Below are 13,545 nucleotides of genomic sequence, written 5' to 3' on the forward strand. Positions count from 1 at the left end.
GATCAATATTGGATTTTTGTGGTTGACAGTTTAATTAATTCTAGTGGGAGCTGAAGGAAATGGTTTGCGAAACACTGAAAGTCGGAGTTTTACAAACAAAATGGGGCTGCAAAGGGAGGTGGTGGGCTCTGGAGACTCTAGAGCTGAAGAGAGCAGAGAATTAAAGTTGGGGCGAAAAATGCAAAATTGAGGGAATCTGAAAGACATTTTTGATATGGATGCAAGTCCATATCAAAAGACGAATATAACTTCATTTATTGGCCAAAACTGTTTATTGGATTGATTTTTTAGCTAGTTAAATTATGCACAAAAAACTGTGGTTAATTCAAAATTTCTAAAATTTGTGTCTTTGGCTGTCGAATTTTGCAATTTGTTGGAGTTAGTAGGCGACTCAAAAATACTAATTTCCCCAAATTACCAAAATTACTAATTTTTCTAAAAAATGGCGAATATTTTTGCTCCACTTCAAAATAAAAATTTCCAAAATTTGTGTCTGGCTGTACAGTTTTGCGATTTGGTGGAGTTAATCCGCAACTCTAAACTAATAACTTCCCCAAATTTCGTAGCTGTAGCTCTTAAACTACCAAAATTACAAATTTTTCTAAAGGATGTCGGAACTTTTTGCTTGGACTTCAAAATGAACGTTTCTAAAGTCCTGTAAAATCCTTGAACTTCTTGAAATCCTCAAGACTAATCTCAGAATTCATAGAAAGTCCTAGATTTTCGGCAGAATTAGATACAAAGAATCTGATAAAAAGGAAGAGAATAAAACGAAAAAATTGACCTCGTTTCGCCTCTCAACAAACCCAATTATCCTCCATTTTATTGTTAACAACACAACGCGACGTTGTATTTGCTGCTCTTGTCCAAAAAATCAGAAACTGCGTCTAATAAAATATTTAATACATCTTTGGAAACATACAAAATAGTGTTTATTTAATCTTACAGTAAACTACATCGAATATATTTCTGTACAACTTAGAAGTAACTTAAGTAGTTTAATCTTAACGAATAGCCCTGATTAGTGTTACTAGTAATGCAATATAAATAGAGTTATCTTCGGCGCGCAGACTGGCAGAGCAATTCGCGATTTTTTCGCCGTTTCCTTGCGTCATGTTCCTTCTTAATTTCCTCATTTGGAATAATCCGTTTATAAACGCTACATCCCCAGTGTACAGGCTGCGGTTTATTCAACTCGGAATAATTAATGTTAAGGTGGTCGTTAAAATGCTAGTTCTTTATGCTGGATTTCGGCCGAGATAAGCCCTGTATTAAACGCTAAATCGGTGTTTCATTTAGCGTTGTTAAAATCCAGGGGGCGCAAAATTGGATTTTCTAGAGATAAACGAATGCTACCAGTTAAAAAATTAAATTTTCCGGGCAAAAATTTAACACTTAACTTTCGTCCTCACCTCACTAGATATCACATCATTGACTTACAACTAGAATAAATTATACAAAATACATTTCTTACAAAATATACATCACACTGTACAACTGTACAAATTTCTACGTGACGTGTTTGAGTATCCACGGGACAAACTTGGAGATTCGTGTACAAACTCCTGGGAGGTTTGCTTCTGCGCATCCGATCCCCCAGGATATTATCCCGGCGAGGAAATAGTGGCCGTCCTTGCCTCGAACTTGCAGGGGACCTCCGGAGTCACCTTGGCAAGAGTCACGGCCTCCGGTCTCGTGGCCGGCGCACAGGAAGATCTCCGGGATGAACTCGTGTCTTCCGGCGCGAAGGAACATGCTTTTGCAGCGGTCGTTGCTGACGATGGGGACTTGCACCTGCGGAATTCAAAACGGCATTAAAGGGCGCGATTTATTTTCGAAATTGTACTCAAGCAGCTGCTTCAGAAATGAAAGCTCTGTTTGAAATTAGGAAACTTTCGCACTATTTCGACTCAACAAATCGAAAAGTTATCGACAGATTTCCGATGGCGAAACGAAGGAAGTTTGCCGAAACTGGAATTTTAATCATCACCTCGAAGCGCTGAACTCACCTCTAACCTAAACAAACCCATGCGATTGGTCAGATAAGTCGAAATTTGATGGGCAAAAAATTTTTTACACTCATCGATAAAGAATTTTCAATTTTTCGTTTTTCGATCGCCCCTCGTAAACTATTTGCCCTATCGATCTAAGATTTGGCCAGTTGATAGATCTCGAGCTCCTTTTTCTATCGATATTCAGAGCGTTGTAGAGAATCATTTCAGTAGTTCAAAAACAAAAAAAAAATAAAGATTCGGAACTTCCCCACAAAGATACATTGATCTGAATGTGCACTCTTTGAACTGTATTTTCTTCAATTGCAGGGCAAAAATTCCAGTGTTTATTGTTATTTATGGTGTAGATGATTGTGGATAACAATAATGTAAAACAATTTCTTGAATAATTTGCTTTATTTGGGATTAAAAAAAATCTTAATTTTTGCAACGTGGCTAGAAATTAGTCTGTTACTATGGATGCAGGCAACTATAAATTTTGTCAAAATCTGTCACCCCGCTAGAAATTTGATTCAAACGATGGATTTCTATTCAAATAATGAATACATAGACATGTATTTGGTTTTGGAGGCATCAGATAACAGACCTGTGGTAGCTATTCGCCTGTACCATGAGCGCTAGCCCAATCCAACTCCAGGAGTCTTTTGTCGCAGGACGTGCAAACATTATAATTATTCCACACATGGAATAGCACATTCTTGCCGCTTACCGCAACGATCCAAAAATTAGCACACGAAACTTGGGTCGTCAGTTAGATTTGCATCTTTCTTTAGTGGGCAAGCTGTTTAAAAGTGGCAAAATTGACATTACTTGACAATGTCAGTTATGAGGTTTCGAACGTATCTAAGCAATACAAATAGAAATCATAAGAAAAGTCAGGATGTGAGCTTTGCAATGTTGTAGCATTGAACAAAATTAAAGCACTTCTTCTTTAGGAAGTGCGAAAAAAATTTTTTTTTAGGTATTTACGGGCACCACTGGGTTCCTCCTACCGCGCTCTGAATTCAGAATTCGCTAATTTTGAGACACCCTGTATAATTCAATAACACTAAACGCAGTTTTCACCACGAAATAGCGTCTTGAAAATGATCCTAAAAACACCCTCTGAAAATCTATTTCAGTCCATATCTCATTTATTTGCTAAGGAAATTTGAGCTACTTAGCTCACTGTACGCAGAATTTCGCGCTGAATCCAAAAACACCCTTATTTTTCTCGTCGGTCAATAAAGGTTCGAAAACGATTTTTCTCGATATCTTCGGAATTAAGCCAAATATTAAGAAACTTTTCTGAATCGTTTTTCCCGCGATTCTTTAGCTTAGAATTCGATCTTCGATAGTTCGAATTCGCAATTTTCAATTTTTCTGACCTTTCGGCCTCTAATTCAAACTCGGTCGATATCTCGCGGAATATGGAGAAACGCAGAATTACGCTGTTTTTTTAATTAGATCCGCCCTCAAAAGTCGAAAATTCGATGTCAATTTTTGGGCAAAAAATGTTGCGACTCAATTGATGAAAAATGTTCTCAACAAATCGAAAAGTTACCGACAGATTTCCGATGGCAAAACGAACGAAGTTTGCCGAAACTGGAATTTTAATCATCACCCCGAAGCGCTAAACTCACCCCTAACCTAAACAAACCCATTCGATTTGTCAGATAAGGATGTAAAAAAAATCCATTATCCCTCCGAGTAGTGTCCACACTTGCCGAGCTGGAACTTTCAGTGGTGATCGAGAAAACTTTCACGATTCTACGGTCATTAAGGATTTGGGAGAAAGATGAAATATCGCTTTGGAGGAATTGGAGAGACGCCACGACTCAGACATATATAATTCAAGATCCATCACGAGTTATGAATCGATTTGTTTCAGTGGGAAACGCGCAACTAATTAAATTACAACGGGACCAATATTTTCACCTCTTGCAAAACTGATGGCAGGGTGCCGCCCTCGCTGAGCCGCCCCCAGCCGGTGACGGTGGCATTTTCCCCGATAAGCAGATCATCGGAGGCAGGCAAACAAATCGGAGAAATGTGTGGAGCAAATTCGAGCGGTTTATCAAGCTGTACCAGCGCCAAATCGTATTCATATGTAAAGAAATTGTACTTGGGATGGACGACTTTCCTCGCGACGGCTCTCTCCACGTACGGAAACTCCTCTTGGACGCTGGAAAAGTCGTATTCGCCCACCCTAATACGGATCTGCGACGTGAGCAAACTGAAACAAAATCAAACGAAATTACGATTTAATTAAATTATAATAATCGCCGAATAAACTAGGAGCCCTTTTTTGTTCGGATATGCATGAGCACAGTCCTGGGTTTAATTAAAACCTCTGCTTAAGCGAAACTCAAATTAAGTTTACGGCTCAGGCAACTTTGGGGACAAATTAACTTAACATTCACTTGGTTGGTAACAGTTTGAGCGAGTCAGCACTGACATATTTAGAATGAGGAAGGATAAAAATCTTACTCGTCCACACAATGCCCGGCTGTGGCGATCCAATTCTCGTTGAGCACAGCTCCGCCGCATCGATGAGTGCTGGAGAATCCGAAAAACGACGTCCTCCTCACCGACACCTAACAAAACAAATCCAATTAGTTCTTAAAACAAACAAATCAGATCGAGTTAATTCCTTTTAATCGGTCTTAGGTAGTTTGAATTTGAATTTTTCATTTTTTCAATGTAAAAGTTGATTATGGAGAAATCTCGTGCTCATTTTAGGCAGAATTTTACTGTTTTTTTGTTAGAATCCGCCCTCAAAACCCGAAAATTCGGTGGTCAATTATTTGGGCAACCAAATTTCCGACTCAATCGATGAAAAATGCTCAAGGAATTACGTTCGTACTCGAGTCTGTTCAAACGTAAATAAAAATAATCTGAGCAAAGTGTACACAACGTTAAAGCTAGATAAATGTGAGTTAGTATCAGAGCCCGGAAAGGGTAAGAAGAAGGAAAAGAAGCTTAAAGAACATCCGTAATTTCTTATCTTACCTGCCAGGGCCATCGGCCAAACGGAGCGTTCTTACCGCCAACGATTTTCGACTGGGGCTGCGTTAACATCTTAGACACACCGCATTCTACAAATTACAGAGCAAAAACATTATATGGATTTCACTTTCTTGTAACAAATGGGGGAGATTTCCTAGAAAATGGGATCCGGGCGCTTTTTAAAATATCGCTACAAGTGTGATGTGGCAAAGTGGAAACTATAATGAAGCGAGTTAGTGTCGCGGTTACGTTGCCGTTCCCGGGCCTCTTCCTGTGCTGTTAATTGCAATTTAATTTACATTCGACCGCAGGTACAAGAGTCACTTTGCTACGGCAGGAACGGCTTTTATCTCGTCTATTTTTGATCAACATTGTAACGTACGTTTTGGCAATCTCATTACGGTGGAGCGCGGGGAATCGGAGACGGCATTCTTGGAGGAAATGGGACTCCTTTTACATATTGTCGAATTGCGCGGATTCCCCGCATCCGCTAGAAGCTTAGTTTTTTAATTTCCATATTCTCTGGATCCTTCAGGACACATCCTTCGGATCTTTGCCCTTTTTAGATAATTCCTGCAAGTCGTTACCTCCATTTCCCGCATTTTCCGTCTGCCGAGATTGTCGAAGGTGATGAAACGTGATGTTTTCAAAGAACGGCCTTCACCCTCCGGCGCGAAACAGCAATAACCTCGTAACAATGATAAAGAAAAGCCGTCGAGGCAAATAAAAAACGAAAGTCATCCAAGAGTTTCAAGCAACAAAGAGTTCGATTCTTCGAGTGTAAAGTTGAGATTAAAGAAAGACTCTGTGATTGCGAAAATATTGAATTTCGCCGAGCCGAAGGAGCAATTAGGAGCGGGCCAAATCGTACTGTATTTACCTGCGCCCTAATTTTATTCCCTTTGTATTGTCGACTGAGATATAAATCACCGGAGTAAGAGCAAGAAATGTATCATATCGTACCCCCATAAATTACAAGAATTTTCGTGTTCGCGTTCTGAAAACTAGAGCAAACAATTGTACAGTTTTAGTCCGGTTAAAATAAACATAAAAATAGTGATCAAATAACGAAAACTCCAACAGAGCTGAATTTTGGTGGAGATCTTGGGTACACTAGTAGAAATAAAATGTCAAAAGTCCCCATGGATTCCATGTGTGCTAAAAAAGTTATTTAAGGTCAACAGTCAAAATTTTTGGTTTTTTGGATTACTCTCAAAAACGGTTTAAAAAAAAAGTTTTAAAAAGTTTTATCAAGAATATAGCTTAGCTTAGCTGCTTACTGCTTCTAGGTATTGCATTTTTTATGGAAATCAGGTAGAATGTAAATTCTTCAACTTTTAGAACGTATGATTGTTAAGGAAAAAAGTATTAGGATCATTTTTGTAGATAATGTTATGATCTACTATTTTTATCTGAACTAAATTTGGATAAAACACACCGTTTTCAAGAAAAAGCCAAAAAAACAAAAAATTTCGCTTTTGACATGAAATAACTTTTTTAGGCGACTTAAACTGAAAATGGAATTTTTAGACCTCAAAAGCGGCCAAAAAGTAAGTCTTTTGGGTAAAATCAAATCGACAAACTGCTGTAAAGTGCAACAAAGACGTGTTGAATTATTGAAAGTGAACATGTTTAGCAGTGCTGCTGCAATAAAATCAAAAAGCAGATCAAACCTAATTCATACAAATTGTGAAGCTACACATGCCGAAACTGCCAATGTAAATAAAGAAAATATAAACTAAATAATAAATAAATATTTACAATTATTCAGTTGTTATAAATGATTAAATCACTAAATCATAAATAAAAATTAATTAAATTGTAAATGTAATGATGTCGCCTAAAATAGCTTGAGTGTATCACGGCCAAAAAGTGCCATTTTGCCCTCGCCTTCTTTCTTTCTTTAAAAAAAGGCTCGGCCAAAAAAGAAACACTTTGGCCTTGGTGCACAAATAACTATTTTGAGTTGTTTGCGGTCTATTGAATTATTTAGTGCTGTGGATTCTTTCTTATTTTTCATTTATTATGGTGCTTAGATTCGATACACATTTTCTATTTTTTTGTGTTTTTATTGCTTTGCTGTAAATTTTCAAGATCTAAAAAAATTATAAATTTTGTTACTTTTGATGCTACAGTAACGAAATTTACCATGGTTACTAGTTTTACTTGCTTAATAATGGTGTCGAATTACAAACTTTTAGAGCAAAAGAGACACTTTTTAAAAATTAATATTTGAAGATCCACCCTTTTCTCATAACAAAATGAAGAATGTGATTGCAATCGGATTTAAACCAAAAAAAGAATTCGTGCCATTGGCTGGCATTCTCTTTATAAAATAAGTTTTTATAACAAAAAATGCACTCGAGCAACCAATTCGAACGTAACTTATCATTCATTGGCTGTTGTTTATTGGATCGATTTCTTAACTAATTAAATCATGCCAAAAAGACTTTCAAAATTTCTAAAATTTGTGTCTTCCACTTTATGATTTTGAAATTTAGTGGAGCTAATACACGACTAAAAAATAGTAACTTCCCCAAATTTCGTAGCTGTAGCTCTTAAATTACTAAAATTACTAATTTTACTAGAAGTCAGAAATTTTTGTTTGAACTTCTTGGAATGGGATCTTTAGGGACTTTTAGCACTTTATTTCTACAGGTATACCCAAGGTTTCTACCAAAATGCAGCTCTGTCGGAATTTTTGTTATTTGAAATGTCTATTTTGACCGGAGTATTTGCTCCGTTTTTCTCTGAATAAATTCTCGCTTCTTCCCGATTGGAATCTTTAACGCGCTTACCAATTCTGGCAGAGATTGGTGCTGACGCGACATTTCCAATTGTGGATGTTTGCATCAAATCTGGAGCTGTAGAAACTTTTTGTACCGTGGCCTCAGTGACAGGACTCTCTGGAGTTGGCCTGTAATCAATACACCCCTGTAAACTGTCGGGAACAGAAGTAAAAAGCAACGAGTCTAATTTATTCCTTCCAATGCGACCAGCAGTTCCCCGGAAACTCAGCACTCACCTCTTCGTCGTGACCTTATTCCCCTTCGTCGTATTTTGTATCGGTTTCTTCGTGGGTTTGGGCTTCGGCTTGAAGCTGCTAGGTTTCGCTTTGACCCGTGTGACGAACCCCGGCTGGGTGGTCAACTCCCATTGCGGCTTCGAACCGCTCTGGTGATGCGATGTTATGAATCCGGGCTCTGTAGTGGACTGCCATCCGGGCTTGGTGTAGACTCCTAGTGATATGCTGTTGCCTCCAGAGAGGGCATCGGTGTGTCGCGGCGGCTGCGTCGGGTGCTTCGACACGAAATTCGGCTTGACGTTGACAGAGGCCGCCACCGTTTGCGTCGGCGGCGTCGCAGGACGATTTTGATTTTTTGTTGAGTGACTTAGGTGTGAATGACTGGAACGAAATTGGAAAGACGCTTTTATTATGACAATGGAGCGACAATTACGTGAAATTACCATGTTAACGAAAGAAGCAAATATGTGTCTTTGCCAAATTTGCATAATGTTTGGCTTGTTGAGGCGAAAATACCGGTTCGTTTCCGCTTCCACAAAAATGGTTTAATGGGGCCGCATTAGCACTGACATTTTTGTTGAAATGTGGGCAAAGAGAAAACTTTCAATTTAACACGAAACGACGCTAAAGGCGACTGCTGTTGTGCATTATTACTGCGTTTCTTTTAGTTTTTTTTCAAAGAATCTAACGAGTTTTATAGGATTTTAAAAGTTTCTCTATCTTTAGACCTCAAATTTTCTCTATTTTTTGATATTCTAGATATTTTAGCAAATTTAGGACTGTTGGCAGCTCTTTAGAGTGTGCTTATTATTTCAGAGCTTCTATTAATTCTTTAGATTCTTCAGGTGCTCAACATTCTCTGGAGGCTTCCTTGCATTTCCCAGATTCCCTTTTAGGAATCTTTTTTTAACCCTTTAACTTATTAAAAATGCAAATGATAAGAATTTGAAATTTTGGAGCCAAAAATAAGCGGATAAGACGAATCGAATAAATAGATTCACATTTACGTGACACTTCCGGTTGTGCCGGAAGTCGCAGTCAACTTGCTTATTTTAAATGGAACACCCTGTATTTTACTGATTTTTTATCGATTTGGCTGGAGTTTGGTGGGATATTGGCGACTATAATTCGCATTTCACGTTGTTTTCCTGCACCAGATCCGTTTTTGTCGTAAAAAATTGTAACCCCACTTTTTGATTAAATATCCGCATTTTATTCAAATCTTCAAAGTTTGAAGATTCTTATAGGATTCTTGCTAGACTCTTCACTTTTAGTGAATCCTTTCAAATTCTCATTTTGGTCGAAAAACCCCAAAAGTCACTAAACATAAGTTGGCAGTTCTGACGATTTCGAACCTTCTCGATTATCATGGTGTTTGAAATGCCACCCCGTTTTTCGCCTCCAATTTGACCAATTTCTTCCGGAAAACCCTCGTTTCGTGCAGTGAAAGTGATTTTCCACCCACCAAACATCGCGTTGTTGTGTTTTCACTGTTCTTAACCACAAATTTTTGAAATTTTCTGGGGGAGGAAAAGTGTTCGGGGGTGGCCTTTTGGTGGTGTCAGTGGTACCAAAACTTGCAAATTCACGTTTAGATTGTGATGGGGGTGAGTTTTGTGACCACATTACGTGTGGAGTTACGTCATGGACAGCCAATCAGGAGCCGAGGAAGGATCAGATTGAGGTTAGTTTTTTATTGATTTTTTTATCGATTTGGCTCGGGTTTGGAGGGGTATTGGCGACTCTAATTCGCATTTTGCGCTGTTTTCCTCCACCAGAGCTGCTTTTGTCGAAAAAATTCTAACCCCACTTTTTATTAATGCCACAATAATTATACTCATGGAAATGAGCCGATCAAAACTCTTCCAATTTATTAATTCGTTGCATAACAGCTTTCTCAATAAATTCGAATTAGCTCGAGCGCCTTATCATCGACGATAATTCAAATTGCGTCAAAAGCAACCGAGCGCTAGTTTATTATAATCATGAACATCTGCATATTTTTAATCCCACTCTTTGTTGGTGCAAAATGCCAATGTACCAATTCGGAGCCCAACATCTCTTACAAAATATTCAACGGCAATCTGAAGAGTGTATTTAAGAGTACTTCAGTGATCAGAGTACCTTTTGACGCCGAAATTGTACAACTTTCAAACACAAAGTTGTCGGTGCTATGTTGCCACTTTCTTGATATAAAAGCCACAGTACAAGTCTTAAGTCTCACTATGAGTGGTATTAAAACCATCGAGGCGAAGTGCTTCTCGCAGACCATCCCAAACGTCGTCGAGATTAGTTTGATGCTGAACGAGCTCAGTACTATAAAAACGGGAACATTTCGAGATAATCCAGTCAGAACTTTGATTTTAAGTCACAATAAACTTATAGTTCTCGAAAAAAGGTCTTTTTTTAATTTGGCGAAACTGGAGTTGGTCATCTTTGATTTCAACCAGTTGGAGAGACTCTCTCCAGACTGTTTCAACAGAGTGCCCAAGCTCAGAACCATGATGTTATCGTACAACAAGTTCAGGGGGCTTCAGGGGCGAAGTTTCAGTTTCTGGAAGTCTAACCAAGCGCACATTTTTCTTTCGAATAATAACATTTCGTATATCAATGAAGCAGCTTTCGAAGGAATGGACGTGAAGGAAGTATTCCTGGATTTAACAAGCAACTCCATTGGGACAATTCTTGCAGGCATCTTCAATAGCAACACGTTTGAATGTATACTTTTACAACTGAACCCCATTAGAGTGTTCGAGACGGGATTCTGTGGAAAAAACTGCGTCATCAAGTGTATGGATTTTAGCTGTGACCACTTGGAGAAGACGGAATTGCGAAGAATTACCAATTGGGCTGGTGAAAACGACGTAGATTTGGGTTTGTCGACCGACTGTGGTAACCGAGCTCTTCAGGAATTGGCTAAGGATCTCCAAGTACTTGTTTTTGTGGCGATTTCTTGCTTGTTTTAACTTGTCTCTGTGATGTGTCGTAATCATCTGTAATATCCGTTACCTCATTTCCAATATGCAACCTTAATCCCTCTAATGTATTAAACCAATCGATTGGACTTCACCACTGCCAGTCTCACCATGAACACCTTCAAGATATGTCTACAAATTTTCATCACGTATGGCGTCGCAGTGAGGCCCCACTGCCCCAATTCTGGTGCTATTTTCACCTACTTGATGCTCACTGAAAACCTAACAGAGAACACTGTCAATGCTTCGGTCATTACACCTCCACCTAACACCATGTTGGTAAGACTTATGAGCACCTTCTCCGTGCTGTGTTGCGATTTTATCGACATCGAAGACACTGCGTTGAACTGTCTGGATTTTGGGAGTACAGGCCTGGAAGACATCGAATCGGAATGCTTCTCAGAAAGAGTACCAAATGTGCGCGAAATTAATTTCGAGAAGAATGAGCTCACGACTATCAAAACGGGGACTTTTCGGAATATTCGAGCGAAAGCTTTGATTTTTAACGACAACAAACTCAGAGTACTAGAAAAAGAGGCGTTTTCTAATCTCTCAGAGCTGGTGTCGATTTTCTTCAACTTCAACCAATTGGAGAGGTTTGCTCCGGAGAGTTTCAAGACGGTGCCCAAGTTGTACCTATTGCAGCTTGAACATAACAAACTGAAAGGACTCCAGCGGAATAGTTTCAGTTTTTGTCAGAACGACCTTGTTTTAATTTCGTTGAACGACAACGAGATATCGGATGTTAATGAAGCTGCTTTCTCGGGGATGTCAGCAAAGGAGATAATCTTGGACATGAAGGGGAACTTCATCAAGATGGTACCCAGTGGTGTCTTCACGAACCACACTTTCCTTAGAATCGTGTTGACAAAGAATCCCGTGAAAACTCTTGAAAAGGGGTTCTGTGGGAAGAACTGCACTATTGACAAACTGGAGTTGTCCTGCAGCTTCTTGAATATCCCGACACTGAAGCGCCTCCTAAATTTGACGAAGCGAAAGAAGGTCCGCACTCGTTGTGTCTTCAACACCGCACCAACGCCGACCCTCTGTCTCAAAGTGTTGTTTTTTTCGCTTCTCGTTCTGACCTAATCCATTTCCACCGACCCAAGCACCAACACGCACTATCTTAATGAAATTCCAATAAAAAGCAATCTGAACACGTTAAAGCTCTCTCATATAACACCCGTGAAAGTAACCACAGCTGTGGGAAAAATGAAGCACCTGTCGATAAATTTCGTCGTGAAATCAAGCTTACCTTGTCGGCCTAGGCCTACTATGACTAATTGGCTTGTTAGTGGTATGACTATGATGACTAGGAGCTGTGTAGAGCACCGCCGGTTGGTCGTGTTGCAAAGGCACAACATTGTTGTCGGTAGCGTTGTGTGCACAGCAGGAACCAAACATGAAGGTGTCGACGCACATGCCGATGTGGTAACCCTCGGATTTTATACACTCGTAGACGAACATGCACGTGCCTTCTTGACCGTCGACCCAGCAGGGCTTGGGGCTGATTTGGTACGCTGCGGGCAAAAACAGGGAATTTCTTAGTCGCGTGAGACAGAAGTTGGAATCGGAAGCGGGGAAAATAAAAAGGAAACACGCTTATAAATAAAGAAACTATGTTCACCGTCATTAGATATTCCTCTAAGCCTCCGGGCGCCAATAAAGCTATCAAATGAAATTGCGATGTGTATTATTTCAGCTTGTTATTATAGTCTAGGCAAAATAGACACAAAAATTTCAAAAGATTGGAATAATTCCCATAAAGCTGATTTTTTTGAATTTCATTCTTTTCTGCACCACGCACAGTCGAAACATAGAACTTAGTGCCTTTTTTAGATTGAGGAAGCATCTAGTGAACTTAACCCACGAAATTTTCCAGCAACTTATGAAATTAATCTTCTGCAAATTCTTTTTTATGGAACTTATTTTCTTCAAGCAGTTCTTCTATTTTTGAGAGTCCTCAAAATAACAGGATGGATTTTATTTATTTTAATTTAGACTCATTTACCTAAGATTCAGGTAAGATAAACCGCGGCAATTACCACAAGCTGTTGAAAAATAAAACTTAACTTTTCACGCAAAATTAAAACTATAACTTTTACCATCATTAAAACAATAAATTTTCACTAGTTTATTTGAAATAAATGAAGACACGGTTTTAATTGCCTTCTAAACTTTATTTTAGTCTTTACGTCTATCTTCAGCAACAATTAGCAATAATAAAGTTAATCATTACCAACATTAAAACTGGTAATGCACAACACTTTTAACCATTACGTCACTGTAAAATCCTTTTTCTGCTCATACTAGCGTAAGTATGCATTTTTGCCTACTACTTGCCTTGTAAGTGTGTCACTAAGCACAGCCGTGCGTAAGGACTAGAGAGAAGAAATCGCACGGGTAAAACGCACGGTCCGTTTAGGGGAATTTTTTGTGTTGGCAACATAGCAATGACAAATTGGCATCTTTTGCCACCTCTGGGCTGCGTTCATCAAAATCACTCTGTGTAAAATGACACAAAAGCGTTCATAAAGATGCGCAA

General features: G+C 38.9%; 1 protein-coding gene across 3 annotated transcripts in view; it reads right to left on the minus strand.

Annotated features, from left to right (window-relative positions):
- Window positions 1-882: 882 nt before the first annotated feature.
- Window positions 883-13,545, minus strand: part of Sb (serine proteinase stubble) — a 38,289-nt gene continuing 25,626 nt past the window's right edge. For all 3 annotated transcript variants that reach the window (XM_088034427.1, XM_088034428.1, XM_088034429.1), the window contains 7 exons: window positions 12,256-12,520; window positions 8,026-8,406; window positions 7,799-7,917; window positions 5,004-5,089; window positions 4,482-4,588; window positions 3,930-4,227; window positions 883-1,794 (listed from right to left, as the gene is read on the minus strand). In XM_088034427.1, the coding sequence (XP_087890553.1) occupies window positions 1,510-1,794; window positions 3,930-4,227; window positions 4,482-4,588; window positions 5,004-5,089; window positions 7,799-7,917; window positions 8,026-8,406; window positions 12,256-12,520 (1,541 nt within the window). In that variant the 3' untranslated portion in view covers window positions 883-1,509. The remainder of the gene's footprint in view (window positions 1,795-3,929; window positions 4,228-4,481; window positions 4,589-5,003; window positions 5,090-7,798; window positions 7,918-8,025; window positions 8,407-12,255; window positions 12,521-13,545) is intronic.

The sequence above is a fragment of the Gnatocerus cornutus genome, chromosome 4, assembly GCF_029298725.1.
Source record: "Gnatocerus cornutus isolate USDA-ARS CGAHR chromosome 4, icGnaCorn1.1, whole genome shotgun sequence".
Classification (NCBI taxonomy): domain Eukaryota; kingdom Metazoa; phylum Arthropoda; class Insecta; order Coleoptera; family Tenebrionidae; genus Gnatocerus; species Gnatocerus cornutus.